Consider the following 19,119-nt stretch of genomic DNA (forward strand, 5'->3'; position numbering starts at 1 on the left):
GAGAAGGTTTAAGGATGTGTTTTCAAGGTTACAACAAGCAGTGCAAAATGAAAGCAGCTGTCAGAAGGACAGTGAGAGACTCTTTTAACGAATTTGAAAGCAATATTTTATCTGCAGATTCTAAAAATAACCCCAAAAAATTTTGGTCGTACGTAAAATCTATGAACGCTACAAATAATTCAATACCTTCTCTTGCTGACAGTACAGGTAATGTAACTGATGTTGATAAACAGAAGACCAAAATTCTAAACTTAGCTTTCAAAAACTCATTTACAGTAGAGGACTGCAGCACCATTCCCCCTTTCAGTTCCCATAAGATTATATGTTGACTATGCTACAAATATAGCACCATTCTTATCCATCATCTATCAATGGCAGAAAGTTCCACAGGACTGGAAGAAGGCCCAGGCCATAGCAATCTATGAAAAGCGTAGAAAATCAGATGCACATAATTACCGGCCAATTTCACTGACATTGATTTGTTGTAGAATCATGGAACATATTTTGTGTTCAGACATAATGACCTTTCTAGACTCTGAGAAGCTCATCTGCAGAAACCAGCACAATTTTAGAAAACAGTGGTCATGCGAGATACAGCTGGCCCTCTTTGTGCATGATATACAACAGGCTCTAGATACCGGCTCCCAGGTTGATGCCATATTTCTCAACTTTCGGAAGGCGTTTGACTCAGTTCCGCACTGTCGCTTGCTACAAAAAGTGCGTGCTTACGGTCTATCCAATGAGATATGTGGTTGGATATATAGTTTTCTAACAGACAGGGAGCACTATGTCATCCTGAACGGGGTAACTTCAACAGAAACAAGAGTAACTTCAGGTGTGCCCCAGGGCAGTGTAATAGCTCCTCTGCTTTATACGATTTACATGAACGATCTGGCTGATGGTACTGTCATAGGCCTTAAACTGTTTGCTGATGATGCTGTAGTCTAAAGGAAAGTAGTATCACATGAAATTTGTGAACAAATTAATGAGGATTTGCAGAAAATAAATGCTTGGTGTAATGACTGGCAGTTATCTCTCAATATTAGTAAGTGTAGCCTACTGTGTATAACAAGGCAAAAAACCCCATTAATGTATGAGTACAAAATAGATGATCAGTCTTTGGAAGCAGTAACATAAGTCAAGTATCTGGGTGTGACTATTCAAAATTATCTCAAATGGAACGATCAGATTACACAAGTAATGGGTAAGGTGAACTCTACATTGCAGTTTATTGGTAGAATCCTGAGCGATGCAGTCCTTCAACAAAGGAAATAGCTTACAGTACATTAGTTCATCCAGTCTTAGAGTATTGTTCGTCTGTATGGGACCCTTACCAGTTGGGTCTGATTCAAGAGATTGAGAAGGTCCAAAGAAGAGCAGCAAGATTCGTGACTGGTACATTTAGCCATCATGAGAGCATTACAAATCTCATAGAAAGTTTGAAGTGGGACACACTTGCAGATAGATGACGTGCTAAACAGAAGGGGCTGCTCACTAAATTGCAAAATCCAATCTTCACTGAGGATGTAGAGCATATATTATTACTACCAACTTTCAAATCACGTAATGATCATTGTTCAAAGATAAGGGAAATAAGAGCTCGCACTGAGGAATTCAAACAGTTGCTTTTTCCTCACACAATCTGCGAGTGGAACAGATGGGGGAAATATGACTTTGGTGCGAATTGGGCCCTGCGCCATACACCGCCTAGTGGCTAGCGGAGTATATATGTAGATGTAGATTTGGGATATAAAGGGTCTATTCAGAGAAGTTTTGGGGTAGTACAATATATTGTACATGTCCTACGAATGGTTACAGGAGCAAATACAATAGGAAGTAGATGTAGTACAGTGTACCTTGCAAGGGTGCAAGAGGGGTTTTTTATATGCTGGAAGAAGGATATTGAAAACTGTGTTCGAGGCTCTGCGAGACAATGATATCCAGGTCCTAAATGGTACCAAGAAGAGAAAGAAGGAAATGGCAAAAAGTTAAAAAAAAGGCAGTTATAGAATGGCATACCACACAGATGTCAAGTTTGAAGCAGGAGCTGTTAAACAATGTGTGTGCTGCAGAAACTGACAATGGAGGTAATGAGGTATATGAAGATAGCTGTTGTAAAAAATACATGTTCCAGAATGTAAGATGCAACAAAACACTAGTGAACGTGGCACTGACTCAAGTGGATTTTTTGGACACAAGTGTAATAGTCACAAGGCTGTTAGGCTGTTACAATTGTTAACCAACAGCATCTGGGATGTGTGAGTGGTAGTGGTCAGTTTGTAAGAAGTCATCTGAAATGTAGTGTATGGATAGCAAAGTCCAGAATTGTTAGCACTAGAGAAGTAACTTACTGGCTTAGAGAAGGTATAAGAGGAATTACCACTATACCACCATTTAGCAGCAGTGGAAGTTAGGATATACCAGGCACGTCTATCTGTGATGATTCGTTTCCTGATTGCTAATGGCTACACACTGTCTTGGTGTTTTACCATTCAACCCTCCCATTAAAGTGGGAAGCCTTAGAAAAATTAATACAGGTAAGAACAGGGGAAACATTGCTAATACCAGAGGATGGGGTAGCCATGCAGTAATGACAGCAGAGCAGCTCAAAATTGTCAGAGGGAAAGAATTATAATATGTTAGACCCGAGTATTCCAGACTGGTATGGACAAATGCAAGATTCAGTTTTTCTTAGGCAAAAAAATGAGCAGTGTTGCCCACATTACAGCAGTCTGATCTGATCCACTCTCTTATCCACCTCATAACAACCCAAGAGGGGCATATTTCTGCAAAATGGATGCTACGCCATGTGCAGCAGTACTGGGAAAAACATCACATGGTTCTGATCTTGAGTGTCTCAATATCCAGCACCACAGTAGCTCTGACTCTGTTCTGTACAGCCTTAGGCAGAGAGCCACCCATCCATGTGATCCCCTGGTGGTGCAGATACCACACACTGGGCCACCAGTTGTACATTAAGAACAAAGAGTGATAGTAGAGAGTTGAAACTTTTTGTGTGAGTGAACACCACAATTTAGGTACCAGTAAAAAATACATGTTCCAGAATGTAAGATGCAACAAAACACTAGTGAACGTGGCACAGGGCCCCTGAGCAACTTTTCTTATGTGTTAAATAACACATGGAGAGCTGCCATTGTGGTATGACTAGTGAAAGGCAATACTAGCAGTTGTATATTGTATTATATGATTTTATGAGGAACAAAGTGGCTGTTAATTAGTGAGAATGGGAGGTTTCACATGTCAAATGTAAGTGTTGATTTCAGGAGAGTTATTAAGTGTAGATGAATGGTGAGCCAGAGGGCTAAAAGCATAAGATATATTCACTACCAATGAACTTTGTAGCTCAAGCTGTGTAGAACTTGGAGAGAAAAGTGTAAATATTATATATTGTTGTCCATGTATGCTGAGTTTTATTGCAGATCAGTCCAGGGCATTACTGTTGGGCATTACAGCCATTCCAGTTGAAGAAACTATAAGCAACTGTTGAGCAGCAAGACAACAGCCTGTAAATTGCAGCAACAGGGCTATTTATGTATTACAAGTCAGGTGAGCCTGAGCACCACAATCCTGTTGACACAGTGGAGAGATTTGCAGGACAGGTCAAGCTGTGTCTACACTGTTGAGCGATGGATCTGTTACTCCATATGTGGTTGGAAGCAGTATATTGGCACAACAAATGAACTTCCAACCATTATAAATAAACATCAATTCTAGAAGAGGTATTCGCAGTCCAGCAGCAAGTTCTATTACAAGAGGATTACATCATGCAACAGAATGATATGGGTCAGCAAGCAGCCTCAATGAGTCTGCGCCTCTGCTACTGCTAGGCCATATTCTAGCACTGGGTCCTCCTCCCTGGCTGGTGCCTTTCTAATGATGTGGAACCTCCAGGCTCACTTCAGTGTCAGCCACACTCCTGCACTGGGGGCAATAGATCATTACTAGGGCGGTGCAGCCACTGCCCTACCACAATGGGAGGGATGAAGGGGTGACATAGCACCATGTACCTTCACTCATAGGGGCAAATTCTACTTCCATAGGCTGGAATCTCCTAAAAGATTTCCAGCAGGCTTGCACACCACTGGCTGCATCTGCCAGCAATCACACTATACACTATGTGATCAAAAGTATCTGGACACCTCCAAAATCAAAATTTTTCATATCAGGTGCACTGTGCTGCCACCTACTGCCAGGTACTCCATATCAGTGACCTCAGTAGTCATTAGACATCGTGAGGGAGCAGAATGGGGTGCCCCGCGGAACTCATGGACTTCGAACTTGGTGAGGTGATTGGGTGTCACTTGTGTCATACATTTGTACACAAGATTTCCACACTCCTAAACATCCCTAGGTCCACTATTTCTGATGTGACAGTGAAGTGGAAACGTGAAGAGACACATGCAGCACAAAAGCATACAGGCTGACCGCATCTGTTAACTGACAGAGATTGCCAACAGTTGAAGAGGATCATAGTATGCAATAGGCAGACGTCTATCCAGACCATCACACAGGAATTCCAAACTGCATCAGGATCCACTGCAAGTACTATGACAGTTAGGCGGGAGGTGAGAAAACTTGGATTTCATAGTCGAGTGGTTGCTCATAAGCCACACATCACGCCAGTAAATGCCAAATGATGCCTTGCTTGGTGTAAGGAGTGTAAACATTGGACAGTTGAACAGTGGAAAAACATTGTGTGCAGTGATGAATCATGGTACACAATATGGCAATCCGATGGAAGGGCGTGGGTATGGCAAATGCCCAGTGAACATCATCTGCCAGCGAGTGTAGTGCCAACAGTAAAATTCGGAGGTGGTGGTGTTATGGTGTGGTCATGTCTTTCATGGAGGGGCTTGCGCCCCTTGTTATTTTGTCCAGCAATATTGCAGCACAGGCCTACATTGATGTTTTAAGCATCTTCTTGTTTCCCACTGTTGAAGAGCAATTCAGGGTTGGTGATTGCATTTTTCAACACGATTGAGCACCTGTTCATAATTCATGGCCTGTGTCGGAGGGGTTACATGACAATAACATCCCTGTAATGGACTGGCCTGCACAGAGTCCTGACCTAAATCCCTTAGAACACCTTTGGGATCCTTTGGAACACTGACTTCATGCCAGGTCTCACCCACCGACACTGATACCTCTCCTCAGTGCAGCACTCTGTTAAGAATGGGCTACCATTCCCCAAGAAACCTTCCAGTACCTGATTGAACATGTGCCTGTGAGTGTGGAAGCTGTCACAAAGGCTAAGGGTGGGCCAACACCATATTGAATTCCAGCATTACCAATGGAGGGCGCCATGAACTTGTAAGTCATTTTCAGCCAGGTGTCTGGATACTTTTGATCGCATAGTGTACCTAACTGGGCCATGCACTACTGAGTGGGTTTCTGAGTGTCAGCATTCCTGGGAACAGATTTCATGGTCAGCTTCTTGGCCAACAGCATACCACAAATCTACCACATCATGCACTAAAGGGGTATAGCCTCTGTGCCACAGTGCTGCTAGCGTAGCATCACAAATCTAGATACATTGTTTAACTTCATAATACTGGTTTCCTCAGCTAACAACAGCCTGCTGCAAATCGTCCCTGGCACTTCACCCCAGGCCACTTCAATTGCAGCTTACACAATTCCTGACAATGGACATTAAATTCTGTCCTTCCTTCCTTGATATACCACTGCTTATAGTAGAATCATACTAATCATATATTCATTTTATGTTCACAGTGAGTAAAATTAATGCACACTTTGTTCTGCTATTATAAAATTATTATCATTTAAATTTCTTGTGTGGAAAATATATTGAGCTTTGACCCAGGTAATTCCTGTAATTTCCTTAATGGTATCTTGTTTTGCATGAAGTACAGTTCATCCTGTTTCATGCAGCCAAAAAGCATATTTTATATGTAGGCCTATTTTCTCCATCATCATTCAAAATACTGCTCACACCTAGACATTTAAATATCTCATCAATAAGAAAGAAATGAACTGGATTTGAGAAAATTTTAGGTGTGTAACAATTAAATTTTGGCCACATAGAAATCTGCAATATATTTGTCATTTATCAGTGAAAACGTCTTTCTGGTTTTGTAATTGGTTATTTATGAGAAAATCAGTGAGCATTTTGCAAGGGCTGTCATTTTCATTCAATCATCATCTTCAGTTACCCACAGTTCTGTTGCTGTGTGTGTATTTTATCAACTGCCACCAATAAGCTCAAGCAATATTAAATGTTTCTGATAATTTTGCATTTCCTCTCATTTCAGCTCACACATGAATCAGAAAATAATGTTACAAGGGCAAGGGAACTTATTGACAAGATTTTAGGAGAAAAGAAAGGTAAGTATTTGTGTAAATTAGAAATAAACATTCTGAATTAGCACATTAAGTGCAACCTATGACTCGTAGAAGTGGTCAGCTGTGCAATAATGAAATATGGAAACAAAAATCAAGCATGGAAGCCATGTACTACATTCATAACAAATAAAGCTCTTGTGCCTGAAGACATTTATTTATTTATTTATTTTCTGTTCATATAACAAAAAGTTTTCGGACATTGCCAGGAAAATTTAGCTTACATTACACATATACAGTAAAATATTTACATTATGAATATAATAGAGGGAAACATTCCACATGGGAAAAATATATCTAAAACCAAAAATGAAAGCGTTGGTACGTTGATAGAGACAATAAAAAACACACAAACACATACACAAATTTCAAGCTTTCGCAACCCAAGGTTGCTTCATCAGGAAAGAGGGGAGGAGAGGGAAAGATGAAAGGATGTGAGTTTTAAGGGAGAGGGTAAGGATGCATTCCAATCCCGGGAGCGGAAAGACTTACCTTGGGGGAAAAAGGACAGGTATACACTCTCACACACACACATATCCATCTGCACATATACAGACACATCCTTTCGTCTTTCCCTCTCCTTCCATCTTTCCTGATGAAGCAACCTTGAGTTGTGAAAGCTTGAAATTTGTGTGTGTGTTTGTGTGTTTTTTATTGTCTCTATCAATGTACCAATGCTTTCATTTGGTAAGTTACAGCATCTTTGTTTTTAAAAATATTTACATTCTTTCATATCATCATATGGATCAGACACATGTCTGTACACACTATATTTCAAAAGGGTACTACAAGTAGATTCCTCTATAGTCTAACACAATTTAGCTTATATTTATAATAGTACAGTACACACAATACAGTGTATAATTACATTCTTTCATACCACTGATAGATCGGAGACATTGTCTATATACACTGTTTTCCAAGATGGCACTACAACTTAAAGTCCTCTATAGAGTAACAACACTTCTCTATTAATAATTACTTCAGTCTACTCTTAAGCATATTTAGATTTGCTTTCTTGAGTTCACAGGGTAGTGCATTGTAGAAAATTGCTCCCATTCTATGTGGGCTGTGGTCCGTTGCCTTTTTATTGGTCACAATTGTATGAAAATTTTCCCTTCACCGTGTATCATAGTTGTGTACATTACTGTTTGTCATATTAAATTCAGGATTTTGTTTCATGAACATGACTGTCTACAGTATATACATGGAGTACACCGTAAGAATTTTATATTTTCTAAAGATGTCTCTACAAGGCTCTCTCTTCTTTACCTTGGCTACCATTCTTACTGCCTTTTTTTGTAATCTAAAAAGTCTACCTATATGAACTGCTGATGCCCCACCCCATATCTCAATAGCATACTTAAGGTGTGGATTAATCAACCCAAAATATATTTGCCTTAAAGTATCATGGTCAAAGAAGGCTGAGACCCATTTCAGTAGATACACATTTATACTGATTTTCTTGCGAATATTATCTACATGTTCTTTCCATGATAAGTGTTCATCAACAATGATGCCCAAAAATTTATGTGAATTTGCATATGCAAGACCCAATGGGTCTCAGTTATGGCAGCATTATAACTGAGGATGAACTTCATTATTACCGTTTTGTCTTTACTTACAAGAAGCTTGTTTGCTGTGAGGTATGCGGACAGAGTATTGAAACTGATCTCGATACTGTTAACTGCAGACTGCATATCACTGCCTCAGCTGATGAAGGATATATCATCGGCATAGCTTACAACCATGCAATTTTGGGGTTCAAGTAAGTTATTTACATATACAAGGAACAGAAAAGGCCCTAGTATGCTTCCTTGAGGCACACCGCATTGAAGTGTCCTGAAGGTTGATTTGGTTGTTAGGAGCTGCTTATAATTTTTATAAGTTAGATTTACAGACGGTTTCCTGTCTTTCAAATATGAGGCAAGTAGTTTCAAGGCTAGTTCTCTCAACCTGTACTCTACTACCTAACACAGAAGAATGGTATGATTCACGGCATCGAAGGCTTTACTCATATCTAGGAAAGTGCCTATTACCTTGTCAATTTTGTCCAGCTTATTTAATATTTCATGTATAAAAGATGCTACTGCTGTTGTAGTAGATTTCCCTTGTCTAAATCCATGTTGTAGGTTGTTTAACAGATTGTGTTTGGTGAAGCATGATTCAACTTGATTTAGTATTACTTTCTCTAACAATCTGCCTAGTTATGAGGTTAATGATATTGGCCTGTAGTTTTTAATGTCAGTTTTTAATCCCTTTTTATGCAGTGGAATAATTTCAGTAATTTTCAAAAGGTCAGGGAATACACCACTACTGAGGGAGGTATTTATCAAGTGAGTCTGGGGTTTCACTAATTCATCCTTGCATTCCTTTACCAGTTTAGGTGAAATGTCATCCCAGCCACAAGACATTTTTGGTCGAAGTGCTGATATGATTGCTAGGATGTCCCTCTGAGTAATGAATGGTGTGGATATAAAAGGACTGGCTAATTTTCCAAGACTAGAGTTTTGTGGCTTGACATGAACTTCATTTGTACCAACTGTACTGAACTTTTGTATAAATTTCTCACACACTTCTTTTGGGTCATTTATTTCTTCATCATTTTCTTTTAATGTTATGTGCTGTGTTCACAGGAATTCTGTTTCACACTTCCTTTATGCATTATTTTCCAGGCAGTTTTACTGATACAGCTAGAGTTCGTTATTTCAGAGGTATATTCCTGTGCTTTTAGGTTAGTCAAGGACTCTCTATATGTTTTCCTGAGCAGTTTATATTTTGTTGAGAAATATTGTAGTTTAGTATCTCTAAAAAGTATATAGCAATCTTTCATTTTCTCCTTCAATTCAATAAGTTCAGAAGGGAGATTCCCGGCTTTATGGTTTACAGATTTATTTACTTTTTTAACTAAAGTACAGGTTTCATTTAAAGTGTTACTAAATAACTTATAGAAATATTCCCATTTTTCATTCACTTCAGTTGCATTGTACACTGGTTCCCATTTTTCATTCCCTAGTGCCATCTTAAGTTTAGAATAATTAAATTTTCTTTTATATATAACTGTACCACTTTCAGTTACATCTGTGTTCCCTACATCAATTTCCATAGTAAGAGCTCTGTGATCGCAAATGTAGTTTTCTAAGGTGTTTACATTTACTTTCTCTTTTCCTAATTTGTGAGAACATGGTCAATACATGTCTTCATATTTGCAGTGACTCTTGTAGGTTCTGAGTTCATTTGTTTAAAGTTATAACACTGTAATACATCCATATAGTGCAAATAATTAACACTATTATTTAATGAGTCTATATTGATGTCTACAACAAGCAACAAGTGTTTTTTTATACACTGCTGTCCCCTCCAGCAGGTCCTCTAGGCAATTTAGAAACTCTTCTGTGTTACTTCCAGGTGACCTGTACAGTGCTGCTATAATAAGGCTGTTGTTTCCATACTTTAGGTTTACTGCTGCAACCTCAAATACCATTTCAGTACTCAGATCATCTATCTACATCTACATCTACATCCATACTCCGCAAGCCACCTGACGGCATGTAGCAGAGGGTACCTTGAGTACCCCTATCGGTTCTCCCTTCTATTCCACTCTTGTATTGTTCGTGGAAAGAAGGATTGTCAGTATGCGTCTGTGTGGGCTCTAATCTCTCTGATTTTATCCTCATGGTCTCTTCGCGAGATATACGTAGGAGGGAGCAATATACTGCTTGACTCCTTGGTGAAGGTACGTTCTTGGAACTTCAACAAAAGCCCGTACCGAGCTACTGAGCATCTCTCCTACAGAGTCTTCCACTGGAGTTTATCTATCATCTCTGTAACGCTTTCGTGATTACTAAATGATCCTGTAATGAAGCGCGCTCCTCTCCATTGGATCTTCTCTATCTCTTCTATCAACCCTTTCTGGTACGGATCCCACACTGGTGAGCAGTATTCAAGCAGTGGATGAACAAGTGTACTGTAATTAACTTCCTTTGTTTTCGGATTGCATTTCCTTAGAATTCTTACAATGAATCTCAATCTGGCATCTGCTTTACCGACGATCAACTTTATATGATCTTTCCATTTCAAATCACTCCTAATGCGTACTCCCAGATAATTTATGGAATTAACTGTTTCCAGTTGCTGACCTGCTATATTGTAGCTAAATGATAAGGGATCTTTCTTTCTATGTATCCGCAGCACATTACACTTGTCTACATTGAGAGTCAATTGCCATTCCCTGCACCATGCGTCAATTCGCTGCAGATCCTCCTGCATTTCAGTATAATTTACCATTGTTACAACCTCTCGATATACCACAGCATCATCCGCAAAAAGCCTCAGTGAACTTCCGATGTTATCCACAAGGTCATTTATGTATATTGTGAATAGCAACGGTCCAACGACACTCCCCTGTGGCACACCTGAAATCACTCTTACTTCAGAAGACTTCTCTCCATTGAGAATGACATGCTGCGTTCTGTTATCTAGGAACTCTTCAATCCAATCACACAATTGGTCTGATAGTCCATATGCTCTTACTTTGTTCATTAAACGACTGTGGGGAACTGTATCGAACGCTGTGCAAAAGTCAAGAAACATGGCATCTACCTGGGAACCTGTGTCTATGGCCCTCTGAGTCTCGTGGACGAATAGCATGAGGTGGTTTTCACATGATCATCTTTTTCAAAACCCATGCTGATTCCTACAGAGTAGCTTTCTAGTCTCCAGAAAAGTCATTATACTCGAACATAATACATGTTCCAAAATTCTACAACTGATTGACGTTAGAGATATAGGTCTATAGTTCTGCACATCTGTTCGACATCCCTTCTTGAAAATGGGGATGACCTGTGCCCTTTTCCAATCCTTTGGAACCCTACGCTCTTCTAGAGACCTACGGTACACCGCTGCAAGAAGGGGGGGCAAGTTCCTTCGCATACTCTGTGTAAAATCGAACTGGTATCCCATCAGGTCCAGCGGCCTTTCCTCTTTTGAATGATCTTAATTGTTTCTCTATTCCTCTGTCATCCTATTTCAATATCTACCATTTTGTCATCTGTGCGACAATCTAGAGAAGGAACTACAGTGCAGTCTTCCTCTGTGAAACAGCTTTGGAAAAAGACATTTAGTATTTCAGCCTTTAGTCTGTCATCCTCTGTTTCAGTACCATTTTGGTCACAGAGTGTCTGGACATTTTGTTTTGATCCACCTACCGCTTTGACATAAGACTAAAATTTCTTAGAATTTTCTGCCAAGCCAGTACATAGAACTTTACTTTCGAATTCATTGAAGGCCTCTCACATAGCCCTCCTCACACTACATTTCGCTTTGCATAATTTTTGTTTGTCTGCAAGGGTTTGGCTATATTTATGTTTGCTGTGAAGTTCCCTTTGCTTCCCCAGCAGTTTTCTAACTAGGTTGTTGTACCACGGTGGCTCTTTTCCATCTCTTACAATCTTGCTTAGCACATACTCATCTAATGCATATTGTACGATGGTTCTGAACTTTGTCCGCTGATTGTCAACACTATCTGTACTTGAGACAAGACTTTTGTGTTGAACTGTCAAGTACTCTCAAATATGCTTTTTGTCACTTTTGCTGAACAGAAGAATCTTCCTACCTTTTTAAATATTTCTATTTATGGCTGAAATAATCAATGCAGTAACTGCTTTGTGATCGCTGATTCCCTGTGCTGCGTTAACTGTTCCAAATAGTTCAGGTCTGTTTGTCACCAGAAGGTCTAATATGTTTTTGCCACAAGTCGGTTCTCTGTTTAACTGCTCAAGATAGTTTTCAGATAAAGCACTTAAAAAAATTTCACTGGATTCTTTGTCCCTGCCACCCATTATGAACATTTGAATCTCCCAGTCTATATCCGGCAAATTAAAATCTCCACCCAGAACTATAACATGGTGGGGAAATCTACTCAAAATATTTTCCAAATTTTCCTTCAGGTGCTCTGCCACAACAGCTGCTGAGCCATGGGGCCTATAGAGACATCCAATTACCATGTTTGAGCCTGCTGTAACCGTGACCTTCACCCAAATTATTTCACACTTTGGATCTCCGTCAATTTCCTTCAATAATATAGTACTTTTTATTGGTATAAACACGCCTCCCCCTTCACTGTCCAGCCTGTCTCGGCAGTATACATTCCAATCTGAGTTTAGAATTTCATTACTGTTTACATCTGGTTTCAGCCAACTTTCTGTCCCTAGTACTATGTGGGCATTTTGACCGTTTATTAATGAGAGCAGTTCTGGGACCTTTCTATAGATGCTCCTGCAGTTTACTATTACCACAGTAATATTGTTATTCCCTGTTGCATTTTGTCTACTACTACCTTGCCACCTCTCAGGAGGCATCTTGTCTGGCCTAGGGAGGGAATTCTTTAACCTAAAAAACCCACATGTGCACTCCACACGTACTCCGCTACCCTTGTAGCCACTTCCTGCGTGTAGTGCACGCCTGACCTATTCAGGGGGACCCTACATTTCTCCACCAAATTTTACATCATTTCTACTATAAATGACTACCCCACCACTTTTGTGTGTCTTTCTGCAGTACAAGTTTATAAGTTTGTAATTTTTTAGCCTGTAACCATATGCTTCCTCTTCCTCGCATCTCAATTCACTCGCTAGGAAGAGGTGTGGCTTAGTTTCTTTTAAGTAAACACTCAGCTGCTCTGTTTTATTAGTTACATACTGGACATTCTGATATGCTAGAGTTAATTTATTATGCTTTCCTCTAAAAAAACATCATTGTTTACTTTGTGACTGAGAATTCTGTTTAATTCGTATTTTTCTTTGATAATTTCCCATATTTTAAATGATTAATGGAAAATCTCATATAAAGATGTGAAACAAATACTAACAAAGAGATAGAGGGGCTGGCCAGTACTTACCTCAGCTCAGTACAGCCGATAGGTACACAAAAAACAGAACCGAAAATTTACATTCCTAGCTTTTGGAGCAAATGTTCCTTCATCAGGGAGGAGAGTGGGGAAAGAAAGGGAAGAAGGGAAAGTAGATTCAGTTACTCACAACCCAGGTTATGAAGCAACATGGAAAGGAAAACAGGGAGGGTAGCAAGGATGGAGGCATGGTTGTCAGAGGGAAGCCAAGCAAGGGTTTGAGAGGTGGAGGACTTTGAAGAGGGATAGGAGCTGTTGGGAGTGGTGGTTACATGAAGAAGTGTAGAGATTCAGGACAAGTTGAGTAAGGGCTAAGGATTGAAGGTTCTGGAAGTCCAGGAGAGACTGGTGGAAGGAGGAATTGCACCCAGAGATGGGAACGTTTAAGGTAAGTCCTTTATGGGTAATTTCAAAGGTTAAGCAGGACCGGAGGAAAAGTATGTGGGATTGCAGTTTGGCTACGGTGAATGCATGTTTCCGGAACGTTAATGAGTGTAAATAATGTAGTATAGGATTAGGGTACATAGTGGGTAACTGGTGGGTAGGAAAATTAACGTTCATCCAAGATATTCTTGCAGAAGTCTGTTTCATAAGTTACAAATATTAACACTTACCTCTCAATTCATATTTTCTTTGATGATTTTTGTTTCTAACAACCTATCTCTTTTTAAAACTAATAGTGAATGTCATGATCATAATACTAGGTCTAAAAATGATCTACACAGGGATCTGAAACATTTAAGTCTTGTTCAGAAAGGTGTTCATTATTCAGCCACAAAAATTTTCAACTCCCTTCCATCAGGTATTAAAGATCACATTAATGTCTTACCTACTTTTAAATGTAAATTGAGAGAATACCTAATGGTAAATTCCTTCTATTCTCTTGATGAGTATCTACAGATAAAGTAATGATTTTTTATACTGATAAAAATTTGTTTGCTATAGATCACATTAACTGTTTAATTTGGAAAATGTACTATATTTCCTTTTTAGGTATTGTTTTATATTACTTGAGCTATACCTTTGATTTGATTTTAACCTACAAACTTATTCATAATCTTGTGGCACATTTTTGTCATTTTATATATGTGTATTATATCTGTTGTATGTAATCATGACTCATTCCACATCCTTGTGATTTATCACAATACGGATTAATGGGATACGAAATAAATAAATAAATAAATAAATAAACAGAAATGTGATATGGCAAGTCTGGAATTATGTTGGAGAAAGGAGAGCTAAGATACTTGTCATATCATGGTGCAAGCACAAATCATGTGCAGGTTACTCACCATGAGAGTAACAATAAAAAATCACTTGGAGAGAGGGAGACACACATGGTCATTTGCACTAATGCTTTTAAAAACTTTATAAGATTCATGGCACTGAGACCATTCTCTGGGGGAAATCACTACATAATCATTTGTCTTCAAATCAGATCATTGAGATGTGGATTGTGCACAATAATGGGCCAGTGGTAGGCAGAACTATGTCATTCTGATTCAGCATTCTTGTGACACTTTTTTTAGCCTTTCTGAACTGATTATGAACAGTAATATTTATCCTTAACAATTAAATAATAGTGACAAAAATTTTGTTGTACAGTCCAGTAAATTTGACTTGCTTTGAAGAACAACAGTTAATTTTGGAAACACTTGATTTCCAATATGACCAAAACTTCTTTGTTTCTCAGTCTTCTGTATTCTTTCTGAAGATAAGAGGATAATGATGTACTTTATGATTCATTTTTTATTTCTTTCGAATACATGAATCACTTTACCTGTTTCCTTGCAAGCTGCTAAATTACATAAGACTGACCTCATTATCATGCATGTGCTATGCTCTGTTTGGATGTATGTAGTAGTTAGTACATATACATACACTGTAAGGAAAAAACATGATATGCTACATTTCAACTGAAAATTGTTTAGTATATCTTGATGAAGAAAATAGAAATGTTGTACATTTTGTGATGAATATATGACCAAATTAAGCACAACTGTAGTAACTATCTGGGTTTGTGAAAGTTTTTCTAAGGATTTCTACAGGAAATAACTTCATAAATATTCACAATTAGTTTTAAAATTAATAATATTATAGTGAATATATATGAGAAGTCCATATTTCTTACTTAATACAATTATTTTATCTTTAAAAATGACTATATCTGTGGTGCAAATGTTTCTGCTTCAGTGGTTTACGGAATAACAACAGGTTTTGGAAAGTTTGCGAGGACCGTAATTGATGCTGACAAATTAGAGTAAGTAAATAGAATTTATATCAAAATGTAATTTATATTTTTCATTTCAAAAATCATAATTTAATTTAGTGTGCTTTTTAATGTAATTTTTTCAACTGAGCAAACCAAGGATCCCTGGAAAGTAGGTACATTTATTTCCCCAGCCTATACCTATTCCACATTTTTCCTGTGATAGTGATGGTATAAACAATGTATATAGGAATGAGACCATTACTGTTGCTTCAAGTTCCTCAAAGTTTGAAAGAAAAGGAAAGCCTGCTACCTGAATTACCTTAGCTGACCCTTTACATTTTTATACCACTAGCAGTGAGTCGGTTCACATCTGCCCAATGAAGTGGCTGTTACTTTTACTATACTGCTGTATTTGTAACTGGCTTGATCTCACTGTACAGTAAGTTCCTCTCATATTTAACGTGAGTACATCAGTATGTTCTGTTTTCAATGGCTGCTTATATTGTTATTTCTTTGAACTCTCTGAAAAAATACACATTTATGAACTATTCTAGAAATGTAGCTGCCTTAACCCAAAAAGTAAGTAGTGCTTATCTACCTTGTTCTTGGTTGTGTCAAAGCAAAATACAATATGTATAAATGTCTCTAATGGAAGTAATTTTCATTTTTTGTGCACTTTGATATCTTATAATTTATATGCTGTGCAATTGTTTGCTGTTGCCAGATACAGATCTATTTGAAACATTATGTGTTGTCTCAAAAAAAGTAATCTCCTGGCAGTCATTTCACTGGTAATATTTGTCTAAGAGCTGCACTCTCAAAAGATGTATTTGTAACATAAAATATAAAAATTTATTTGGTCTATAATGGTATCAGTGGATACTTACAGGGTGTTTCAAAAATGACCGGTATATTTGAAACGGCAATAAAAACTAAACGAGCAGCGATAGAAATACACCGTTTGTTGCAATATGCTTGGGACAACAGTACATTTTCAGGCAGACAAACTTTCGAAATTACAGTAGTTACAATTTTCAACAACAGATGGCGCTGCGGTCTGGGAAACTCTATAGTACGATATTTTCCACATATCCACCATGCGTAGCAATAATATGGCGTAGTCTCTGAATGAAATTACCCGAAACCTTTGACAACGTGTCTGGCGGAATGGCTTCACATGCAGATGAGATGTACTGCTTCAGCTGTTCAATTGTTTCTGGATTCTGGCGGTACACCTGGTCTTTCAAGTGTCCCCACAGAAAGAAGTCACAGGGGTTCATGTCTGGCGAATAGGGAGGCCAATCCACGCCGCCTCCTGTATGTTTCGGATAGCCCAAAGCAATCACACGATCATCGAAATATTCATTCAGGAAATTAAAGACGTCGGCCGTGCGATGTGGCCGGGCACCATCTTGCATAAACCACGAGGTGTTCGCAGTGTCGTCTAAGGCAGTTTGTACCGCCACAAATTCATGAAGAATGTCCAGATAGCGTGATGCAGTAATCGTTTTGGATCTGAAAAATGGGCCAATGATTCCTTTGGAAGACATGGCAGCCCAGACCAGTACTTTTTGAGGATGCAGGGATGATGGGACTGCAACATGGGGCTTTTCGGTTCCCCATATGCACCAGTTCTGTTTTTTGACGAAGCCGTCCAGGTAAAAATAAGCTTCGTCAGTAAACCAAATGCTGCCCACATGCATATCGCTGTCATCAATCCTGTGCACTATATCGTTAGCGAATGTCTCTCGTGCAGCAATGGTAGTGGCACTGAGGGGCTGCCGTGTTTGAATTTTGTATGGATAGAGGTGTAAACTCTGGTGCATGAGACGATACGTGGACGTTGGCGTCATTTGGACCGCAGCTGCAACACAGCGAACGGAAACCCGAGGCCGCTGTTGGATCACCTGCTGCACTAGCTGCGCGTTGCCCTCTGTGGTTGCCATACGCGGTCGCCCTACCTTTCCAGCATGTTCATCCGTCACGTTCCCAGTCCGTTGAAATTTTTCAAACAGATCCTTTATTGTATCGCTTTTCGGTCCTTTGGTTACATTAAACCTCCGTTGAAAACTTCGTCTTGTTGCAACAACACTGTGTTCTAGGCGGTGGAATTCCAACACCAGAGAAATCTTCTGTTCTAAGGAATAAACCATGTTGTCTACAGCACACTTGCACGTTGTGAACAGCACACGCTTACAGCAGAAAGACGACGTACAGAATGGCGCACCCACAGACTGCGTTGTCTTCTATATCTTTCACATCACTTGCAGCGCCATCTGTTGTTGAAAATTGTAACTACTGTAATTTCGAAAGTTTGTCCGCCTGGAAATGTACTGTTGTCCCAAGCATATTGCAACAAACGGTGTATTTCTATCGCTGCTCGTTTAGTTTTTATTGCCGTTTCAAATATACCGGTCATTTTTGAAACACCCTGTATTATCTACTTGTATGAGTAATTACATATATTAATTGACTGACTGGAAGTGTGACTACATCTAATATGTCTTTTATTTTGCTCATAGTGAAGCTGAATTATACTGCACATGACAGTACTATCAGATCCTTTTCGTAACATGGTGCTGAGACAAGGGGGCCCATACAATAGTTAGTAATGGATGGGGGAGGGGGAGGGCGCAGAGCTAGGGCTATGAGTGTTTTCACTAAACACAGACTTTTGAAATTGCTTCACCAAAGAAAACAAAGAAAATATTCCAGAATTTGGACCAAGAACAGCTGCCAGTGTAAGTAACTTAGAAGATCCCCTTGAAGTAGTGAAGCAACTTAAATCACTTCATAAAAGTGAGTCTTCTGGTCCAGATTGTATACCAATTAGGTTCCTTCCAGAGTATGCTGATGCAATAGGTACATATTTAACAATCATATTGAGCATCTTTGGTGGGAATTTAAGGGTATTGTCCACCATGTGCTTGAGAAGTACGTGTCTAGCAAAAATATAGGGAAGGGAAAGGATCCACCTTGGTACAACAAACATATTAAGAAGTTGCTGAGAAATCAGAGAATTTTGTACAGTTGTTTTAAATGTAGTCACTGCCCCGCTGACAAACAGAAATTATGCGAAATGGAAGCAACTGTCAGAAGGACAATGAGAGATTCTCTTAACGAATTTGAAAGCAATATTTTATCTGGAAAAAAAAAAAAAAAAAAAAAAAAAATATATTTTGGCTGTACATAAAATCTATGAATGCTACAAATAATTCAATACCTTCTCTTGCTGACAGTATGGGTATATAACTAATGATGATAAACATAAGGCCGAAATTCTAAACCTAGCTTTCAAAAACTCGTTTACAGTAGAGGACTGCAGCACCATTCCCCCTTTCAATTATCGAACAAACAAAAGGATGGCTGACATAGTGTTTACTGTATCTGGGATTGTAAAACAGTTAAGATCCTTAGACGCCAGGAAGGCATCTGACCCAGACGGTATCCCCGTAAGATTATGTGTTGACTATGCTACAAATATAGCACCATTCTTATCCACCATCTATCAGAGATCACTGGAACAGCAGAAAGTTTCACAGGACTGGAAGAAGGCCCAGGTCATAGCAATCTACCAAAAGGGTAGAAAATCGGATGCACATAATTACCGGCCAATTTC

At 39.0% G+C, this 19,119-nt stretch overlaps 1 protein-coding gene across 1 annotated transcript in view; it reads left to right on the forward strand.

The window, feature by feature from the left end:
* The window catches only part of LOC126248030 (histidine ammonia-lyase-like), a 276,752-nt gene that overhangs the window by 139,589 nt on the left and 118,044 nt on the right, over positions 1-19,119 (forward strand). Inside the window, exons 6-7 of the mRNA XM_049948632.1 lie at positions 6,291-6,363; positions 15,482-15,548. Coding sequence (XP_049804589.1) covers positions 6,291-6,363; positions 15,482-15,548 — 140 coding nt within the window. The remainder of the gene's footprint in view (positions 1-6,290; positions 6,364-15,481; positions 15,549-19,119) is intronic.

Source organism: Schistocerca nitens, chromosome 3, assembly GCF_023898315.1.
Source record: "Schistocerca nitens isolate TAMUIC-IGC-003100 chromosome 3, iqSchNite1.1, whole genome shotgun sequence".
NCBI lineage: Eukaryota > Metazoa > Arthropoda > Insecta > Orthoptera > Acrididae > Schistocerca > Schistocerca nitens.